General features: G+C 28.1%; 1 protein-coding gene across 1 annotated transcript; it reads left to right on the top strand.

Moving 5' to 3' along the window:
- The first annotated feature begins 1,366 nt into the window (after positions 1-1,366).
- LOC8260087 (exonuclease 1) lies at positions 1,367-6,077 on the top strand. Its single transcript, XM_015725618.3, has 12 exons — positions 1,367-1,564; positions 1,648-1,684; positions 1,800-1,974; positions 2,099-2,177; positions 2,552-2,596; positions 2,787-2,936; positions 3,067-3,181; positions 3,475-3,575; positions 4,578-4,675; positions 4,760-4,852; positions 5,108-5,325; positions 5,419-6,077. Exons 1-12 carry the CDS (start codon positions 1,487-1,489, stop codon positions 5,937-5,939), a joined length of 1,710 nt encoding a protein of 569 aa, XP_015581104.2. The 5' UTR covers positions 1,367-1,486; the 3' UTR covers positions 5,940-6,077.
- The last annotated feature ends 3,585 nt before the right edge of the window (positions 6,078-9,662 follow it).

Here is a 9,662-nt window from a genome sequence, read left to right as displayed (position 1 = left end):
TTAACAATTGTCTAGAAACACCAAAATAAAAAAATTATTTAAACACCGAAATAAAATTTGCTTTTTATTGAATTTTTCAACCATCAAGACTTCTACTTAAATCTTTGCCTATATATTATTTCACTTTTAGGGGATTTTTCAACCATCGCCCAAATAATTAACTATTTTAGAAGTCTCTTTAACTTATTTTATCAGGACTATAATATTGTGTGTAGTTAAAATTTATAAAATTTAGTTATAAATTTAAAATTTATAAATTTTAATTGCTATAAAAATTAATTTAAAACTCTATATAATTAAATTTGTGAAACTAGTTATAATTAAATTAAATTTTAATAAAATTAAAAAAAATTTAAATAAATTTTATAGTAATATATTAATATATTTCATAATATTAAAATATTTTTTTAATTTTTTTAATTTTTTTAATTCTTTTTTACTTTTTTTCTTAACTTTAACTGGCAGGGCAAAGAAAGGAAAGTAAATAGCTGGAAATCCTATGCCTTATTATTATCTTTCTGTTCATTTCTTTTTATTTTAAATAAAATAGATTTTGTAATAGATTTTAACTAAATAAAACGTAAATAAAAGAAAATTAGCATAGTAACTATTTTTTAGGTTGGGATCATATGGACTTTTACTACAAAATGCATGTGATAACGAGAATAAACACGTGAAGAATACTAGCAGCACTATCTTTTGAACACTCTTTTAGATAAGTATTTTTATATTAGTTCGCTTTATTCAACTTTTTTTGATCTAATAATTTTTTATATATTTAACAAATTAAATTAATTTTATACTCTTTTTAATAAATATAAGTAAAATAAATTTAGCTACTAACAAAAAGATGAATTTCTTTTATATATACTATATATTATAATTTAAAAACTACTATTTTAATTATACTTTTAAAAATATATTTTATTACGTGAATATTAATATTTTTTATTTTTAATAATTTAAAATTTTATAAGTATTTATACAAAAGTAATCTATTTAATGCTATTAAAAATAAAAATATTATTATTTATGTAATAAATATTTTAAAACTATTTATTAATACATAAATTTATTTAATTTTATTTATTCAAATAATAATATAAAATTAGTTTAATTTATTAAATAAGTACTAAATTATTAAATTGAAAAATTAATACAAAATATTATTTAAAAGAGTATTCAAATCAGAGTGCCACCACACATATTTGGCAATGAAAGAATCTGATACAAGCTGCATGAGCTAATATGTCAAGATTTCCACGTGGCAATGCAACACTGGCTGTCTATAAATCATTTATAACAGCCTCGTAACTTAATACCACCAGCACTATTATTTCAACTTTGCCTCCATATTCTGCCATTTGCAAATCTTCCCGCCATATTCTGCCATTTTCTCCATCAATTAATAATAAGCAAATTAGGTAATTGAAAAAGAAAAAAAATTCCAAGCATCAAACGAAGAAAGGAAGCATAAGCAGCATAAATGGGTATCAAAGATCTTCTAAAGTTCATGAAACCTTATGTTGAACCCGTACACATCAAAAAGTACACTGGCAAAAGAGTAAAGATTCCACCCTTTTGTTCCTATTCTTTTAATCTAATTCATTTCCCGGTTTCTATGGTTAATTTTATGTATTTTTGCAGGTGGGTATTGATGCATATTCATGGCTTCACAAAGGAGGTAACATTCTTTTAATCTTTCAGCTATTATTTTCTCTATTCTCAAAATTATCCATGTGAAATGTTATTGATTTTTTTTTTAAAATTTTTCTGCGGGCTGGTGATGATTGTTGCAGCTTATTCATGTAGTATGGAGATATGTCTGGATTCAAATAGCGATAAAAAGCTTCGGTATTTAGACTATTTTATGCACAGAATCAATCTTCTTAGACATTACAAGATAACCCCAGTTGTTGTATTTGATGGTGCTAGTATTCCTTGTAAAGCTACAACAGAACATGAAAGGCACAGGTCACTTACTAATGCCATTGTATTTTATTTTATTCTTAGTATTTTGTGTAATGTGTTTTTAGAAATGTGTATTTGATTTTTTGGTTTCTTTTTCTTTTTTCGTTTTTGGTTGGTTTTTTATTAGGAGAAGAGAATCTAATCGTAAATTGGCAATGGAGAAGCTTGAACAAGGGAATGTTAATGCTGCCAATGAGTTCTTCCAGGTATGAAAATTTCACATTTTGCTATCTTGTGTGTCACTGGTATTTTATATCGTTGTCTTATTCTCTTGCTGATTTTTAACTGTTTGATAATTTTGGCAATTTCTCAACCTTTTTTTTCAAGCTGTAAATCTCCATGTTGTTTGTCTGATGGATTATGCCAAAATGTCTCCTCCTAGTGGCTACTGATACTACTTCATTGTTACCTTTATATTCTGTTTGACTTGCCTCTAGAAAGTGCCAAGCAAGTTTATGCCAAAACCTTAGCTATCAAAATATTCTTGTCAATTTTAAGTTTGTTTGCTAAAATTTGAATACGTTTGTATAATTGGATACACTTTCATATACTTTCTTAACAATGTCGACGATACTTACAGAGAGCAGTGAGTATCACCCCACTCATGGCACATCAATTGATTCAGGTGCATAACTATCATACTTCCTTATTTTACTTCTGGTTCTAGACGTCCAGCAAATTTCTATTTATCACCTGTCCAGTGTTAATCTAGTTTATTGCTATGCCCTACAATTACATTTCACATTTTGAAGCCAGAGAACTTTTGCTATATATATACTTTCACTAGTAATTATATCCTATTGTTTATCTTTCAGATATTGAGATCAGAAAAGGTGGAATTTGTGGTAGCCCCTTATGAGGCTGATGCACAGTTGGCGTACTTGTCAAGTCTTGATGCAGAAAAGGGTGGTATAGCAGCAGTTATCACAGAGGATAGTGATCTATTGGCATATGGTTGCCAAGCTGTAAGAACTTCCACGAAACTTTGAATTGTTGGAGATGGAGGCCTACCGCTCTCCTGATCAATTTGGTAGCTTTGTTTATTGATGCAACTATTGGTATTGCATTGTCTTGATTTTCTTTGGTTGCTTACAGACTGTTTTTAAGATGGACCGATTTGGCAATGGCGAGGAGATAGTTCTAGACAAGGTTTATAATGCTGTGGCTTGCAAGCCCTCATTCCAACACTTTGACAGGGAATTGTTTACAGGTGAGTTTTCTATGAAAATCATTTAATTATGTGCAAGTTATAGAAAGAAAGTGAACATAAAGGGGTCTGTTTTTCTTTTCTTTTTTTTTTTTCTAAACCTTCTGTTGCTAATACTCCTAAGCGTGCAAATGGCAAATCCCTTTGTTTCATATTCTGCTTTCATAGTCATGTTGACAGAAACGTATCCATCATCATCAGGTTTTCACATATCATGAGATAGAGCTATAATCATGTTGTATGATTAAATATAGAGTACAGACTGTAATCTGCCTTACCTTTCAACACATTTACAGGTATGTGTGTCTTAGCTGGTTGTGATTTTCTTCCATCTGTTCCTGGGATTGGAATTGTGAAGGCTCATTCATTTGTTGTGAAGTATCGAAACTTGGACCGTGTAAGTATGCCTGACTGGTTTTTGAGATGGCTGTGGAATTAATCACAAGTCAACTCCTGAAGATAATGCATCTATAAATCAACTGTAACTCATTAGAGATCTTACCAACAAATGCACACAAGATAATGCATACTTATTCTTTATCAAGCACTCACAAGCTTGTTTTAGTATTTAAATATAAGTGGTATGGTGTGAGATTTACCACCATACTCTAGCACATAACTATCGAAGTTTCAAAAATTCAGTGCTCCATGTGCTAGTTGTTAAGATTTACCACCATTTGTTAAGATTTCTAATGGAAATTTAAGCAAATGAAGAGTTTATCTGAGTTTCATGAACTTGTCCTTGAGGATAGAAGATATGAAAATAAAGCAGTATGTTCCAAAAGTGAAGTTAAAATATGTGGATCGATCGAAACCATAGAGAGTGGATCTAATATTGACTGCGGAGAAGGTGAACTATTTGCTAGTATATGGTGTATTGGAAAATTTCTTCTAAAAGTATGGGGTTATTTTCCCAACCATGGCAACAAGTTTTCATACTATGTTGTTGTTCTGAGATTGAGTGGCACATCCATCCAACTATTTCTATACATAATCAACCCTCCAAGTCTGTTGATAATGCAAATTCTTAGTTGTGGAGAGAAGGTAGTTGCAATCTGAAAGAATTTTAGATTAATAAGTTTGGTCATTTTACAGAATCTTAGTTGTAGATTAAATCTAAGATATTCTGAATGTTCAATTCATTCAGAGGTTGGTCATATTATTTATATTGCCTTTTTCTGTCAATGGAATGGCAAGAAAATAGATAACACCCAATGACACTTTTACTGCAGACACATCTCATTTTGCAGACTTAAGTTGATCTTCATGTTCTTTCCTTTAGGAAGCTTTCTTTCATGTCACCTGTCCTTTAGAAATTTCAATTGGTTTTGTAAATTCATATCTATGATCCTGAAGCTTTTCTTAATCATCAATTCTATATTGGGCGGCATGCTTGCAGGTTTTATCAGTTCTGAAGTTAGAGAAGGGGAATCAAATGCCTGAAGATTATTCCAAATCTTTCAGGGAAGCTCTTGCAGTTTTCCAGCATGCTCGAATGTGTGTGAATCTTGAAATGCATTGTTCAGTGATTTCAGACTTTATTTTAGTCATTTATGACTGACATTCTAATGTTATATGCAGATATGATGCTACCACAAGGAAACTCATACACCTAAAACCTCTTTCACAAAATCTTCTGGATTCTCTAGATGAGAAGCTCGATTTTCTTGGACCGTATCCTTTTTCTTTTTACATAACTTTGTTCTTAGAAGTTGGTATCATCTTGCCAAGATATTTGGAGAAGGTCCTCTTACTCCTAGTTTTAGCATGCGCTGCTATGAATGAATCTGGGAATGCTTTTAAAAACCTAAGTATGTGGATAATCTGGTGCGGAGAAGTATCATATCTCGGGAGTCTTCAGGTAATAATTACATGCATGGCCTGTGTTTCTCTGGCATGAAAGGTTTTGCCTTAACTGATGAATATCAGAGAACTTCCTTCTTCAGTAGCAATTGCAATTGCTGAAGGAAACTTGAATCCTACGAACATGGAGGCCTTTAACATTTTCCCAAGTTCGGAATGTCATCATGACCCTATTGTCATCCAAAATCCTTTTGAGCAGCAGAAACTTGAAGATGCTGTAATGTCGAGACAGAAGAACAGTTTTGTGGCCAGATCAACGAAAACCGCAAAAAAAGATGTCACAGGCAAGTTGTTTAGTCCCTTGAGTTGGCATATTACAAAATAGATAAATCTGAGATGAAGTTTACATAGTTTACATTGGTGGGTTATGGTTGCAGGTATAGTAATGAAGCAGGATCCTGTTATAACTGAAAGGAAGTATGTGAATGAGGCTTTAGCACTTCAGAAACTAGTTTTACCTCAAGAAATTCATCTAAAAGTAGAGAAAGAAATGGTTCTTCAAGATATTCCACTGAAGATTCCTAACAATCCATTTATGATAAAGAGCAGTCCTGAATCAGTTTTAGATGTCTCAGACTACGAAAGATCGAATACGTTGTGTTCTACTCCAGATAGCAATCCACAAAAGGTTGCTGACAATAGTTTTTGCAAGAAAAGAAAAATAAACGAAATTGACTTGCATCAGAAAGAAAGCATGGATGATCAAACTTCTGAGGTGACTGAAGAAATCTCAGAAATCTTGTTTGTCGCTAAGGAATCCCAAGAAAGTGTGAATTCCAAGCCTATAAAAATTCATGAGGTGAAACGCAGAGGTAAAAATGAGAAAACTAAGAGTAGCAAACATAGGAGTGGAGAGAGTAAGCAAAACACTATCTTGAATTTCTTTTCTCCGGTGTAACCTTTGAATCTCACCTCATGCGTTGTAATTCATTTAATTATTTGCCCATTTTGGGTTATCATTGTAGATTATCACTTGTTGATGTCCTGAAACAGAGTGAAAAAGCAATCTAATCCTGCAAAAGCAATACCAGTACTAGTACCGGGATATCACATTACAGTAACAGTATTTACAGGGTTACTGTAATATTTGTAAATGAATATCCTAACGTGATTTCCAAGGTATTGTGATTGATGGACCATGTTGAACAAGGTGCTAGTACTAGTACTAGTGACAGTGATGTGAACCTGCAAGTGTGATTACTATTGACCCCAACCTGCAACTTGAAAGATTGGAAGGTTTATCTTCCTATATATATATATATATATATATATATATATATATATATATATATATATATATGTAATATTAATTTTCAAAACATAAAATTCTTTTAACATGTATTATTATATTTATACAAAATTTTTATTTTGATAAGTATACTTATTTATTATATATGAGATTAAAGCTTATTTGTGATTTTATATTTTTTTATTCAATTATTAATTAATAAATTATATTTCTAATTAAATAATGACTCTAATCCTAAAAAAAGATATCTTAATTATATTTTAATATATATTTAATGGAAAGGTAATAGTATATCTATATATATATGAATTTTAAAATATTTTCTTGCATTTTGGTGAGTTAACCAATTACAAATTAACCAATTACAAAAGGCATTTAAATAAATAAATAGATTTCATTAAGTGTAGTTAATTTTTTAATTAGATATTCAATAATTTAAATAGTATTGATAAGTTACAATTTTTTTCTACAAATAAATCATTCAATATTTATAACCATCAATCATTTAATATTTTTATATTTTTTTAGATAAGTAGTTAGTTAGTCAAAAATTTGTTTTATATATTTATAATCAATAAAATTCCAATATATATATATATAAAATATTGCTATTTAATATAAATTACAATTTGTAATTTAAAAATTTATTTTCTTACAATATAATTTTTTAATAAAATAATTAAATTTATCAAATAAGAATACATTATTAATATTTTTTAAATAACCGTTTATTTAGATGCACCGCAACATTTCCCAAAAAGCATGCTAGTGCTGTTAATAGATACTCTCAATATAAAATCATCTAGGTTTGTCAATTTATAAAATAAATTTCTTTTATCAGTAAATTATAATTAAATATTTAATATATGAATACAAGTTGTTAGCATCGATTAAATAATGACATTATATTACTAAATTAATATAAAATATAATATAATATAAAATATGAGAAATTAAGAATATATAAATCCTATATATGTAAAATTAAATATGAATACCGTTAAAAGTTAATTTTCATTTCTATTATTTGCTGAGTAAAAATTTAGAACAATTATTTATATAAATAACTAATGAGATTCAATTACTCAATTTGGATAAAGTAAAATGATAAAAGTCAACAAATACTTTTTTCTAATACTTGTGATTTAGTTTTTTATAAATTCAGAATCTCTCATAAGCAAATTACAAATTGAAGTAGTAAATAAATTCAAAAAAATTAATAAAACAAGAGAAAAAAAATATATAACAAAATGGACAAGATAATTTAGTACGTGTATTCAAGTTTTATTCAAAAGAACTATGTCACACCCGTACTCTAGCTATAAGTATATTTACATTCATTTTTGCATTTCATTTACATATATGTTGATAGAATTTAAGTATAAGTTAGTACATATATATATATATATATATATATATATATATATATATATATATATATATATATATATATATATATTTATAGAGGAAAGGACTCAGTTGAAGCAAATGATTGTCCTTAATTGCACAATTGAAAGTTTGAGGATTTATAGGTAACAAAGCCATTTCATTAAGGACTTAAATAAATATTTTACCATTAACTTATCCAAATTGAATATGAAGACTTCTTTAAGTACGTTGCTTTTAGTGAGAATCACATATGAAAAGAAAAGAGAAAGGAAGAAAAAGAAAAAAAGAAAGCTTGAAGGGGCTGCTTGATCCTTCAAGTTTAGGCTTGATTTAGAAAACAAGAACTTTTGATCACCAATTTCACTTGCAAATCAAGCCTAAACTTGAAGGATCAAGCAGCCCCTTCAAGGTCTTTTTTTTTTTTCTTCCTTTCTCTTCTCTTTCCATATGTGATTTCTCACTAAAAGCCACGAATTTAAAAAAGTCTCCAGATCCAATTTGGATAAATTAATGGTAAAATATTCATTTAAGCCCTTAATTGAATAGGCTTTGTTACCTATAAACTCTCAAGCTTTTAATTGTGCAATTAAGGACAATCATTTGCTTCAATTTAATCCTTTCCTCTATAACTATATCTATATATATACTAACTTATACTTAAATTCTATCAACATATATATAAATAAAATAAAAAAATAAATGTAAATATACCTATAGCTTGAGTACGAGTGTGACAGACTATGTTCAAAATATTTGTTATTCCGTTTCAGTGCATTGTTACCCATTGATTTTTAAGAGTAGCTTCTTTTTTAAAGAACTCTCTTGGGACAAATACAATTAGTATTTACGCAAGTACACAGAGGATGGTAAAGTAGTAGCCCACATCCAGGATTAGTTATGCAATTTGCGTTAGTCTTGCAATGGAGAAAGACTATTAGACCTCTTGCTTCCATCTTCACATGTAAGTCTACAATCATACCTTTTTATCAGAATAACATTCATACTACTACTTAGGACATTCATACAAATTATTTATCAATTAGATTTTATTTTTGACATATGCATGTCTGTGCTTGGATTAATGCATGCAAACCTAAAAATGGAATTATTCATAATACTACAAAATAAAAATAAAGATCAGTACTTATAAGAGCTAATCAGCTGAAAAGAAAGAAGAAAAATAAATTTGAATGAAGACATTATAGTATATATGTTAGTTATGATATTTGTTTTCTCTCTATATATATGTTTTTTGGTTTGTGTGTTGCTAATGCTATTCACTTTCTCCTGTATTTATAAGTAAAAAGAAATAATTATGCTTATATAATATTACCAAATTGGAGTAAATTTTATTATCTTAAAATAATTATTGTCATTAAGAGATTGATTAAATTGGAATTACAGATGCAATATTACTAAATAAAAGTATATTTCATTGCTTCGAAATCATTTGAGAATTATAAAGAGGTTTGATAAATTGGTTCATGAGGTGCTATATATTATTAAAATAAATAGATTTTTTTAGAAAAAAATAATAGATTTATTTCTTAAAAAGAAACAGATAAATTTATTAGAGATTTGAAGACAAAAAAAACTTGATAAAAGTAAATGCATATTTAATACTAACGACTTTAAAAATTCTATAGAAATCATGGATTATTCAAATATAACTTCTAAAAAGTCTATATAAATAAATCAATATTCAAAAAGTCGTTCCTTTCAAAAAAAAATCTTTGACTTTTATAAAGATATTCATGTACTTTAGATAACTTTTCAAGTAGCAAAAAATATATAGAATTTTAAGAATTTTTCTTTACATTCTTTCAATATTTTAAGCGATATTTTTTTCAAATTCTATTTTTCTTCTTCTGAAATTCTCTTGCAATATTATTCCATCCATTTTCACTATACTTTTCATCTTAAAAAGAACTAGAAAAAAGAATCTAAAAGCTCAAATTATTGAGAACCAATATTTTCTTAAAC

This window comes from Ricinus communis, chromosome 3, assembly GCF_019578655.1.
Source record: "Ricinus communis isolate WT05 ecotype wild-type chromosome 3, ASM1957865v1, whole genome shotgun sequence".
NCBI lineage: Eukaryota > Viridiplantae > Streptophyta > Magnoliopsida > Malpighiales > Euphorbiaceae > Ricinus > Ricinus communis.
This window is presented reverse-complemented; position numbering and strand designations above follow the sequence as displayed.

Excerpts from the sequence above, each read along its gene's own strand:
- LOC8260087 (XM_015725618.3), top strand. The coding sequence starts at position 1,487 with ATGGGTATCAAAGATCTTCTAAAGTTCATGAAACCTTATGTTGAACCC. Across the intron at positions 1,685-1,799 it reads TTCATGGCTTCACAAAGGAG|CTTATTCATGTAGTATGGAG; the intron begins GTAACATTCTTT and ends TGATTGTTGCAG. Across the intron at positions 2,937-3,066 it reads TGGCATATGGTTGCCAAGCT|ACTGTTTTTAAGATGGACCG; the intron begins GTAAGAACTTCC and ends GGTTGCTTACAG.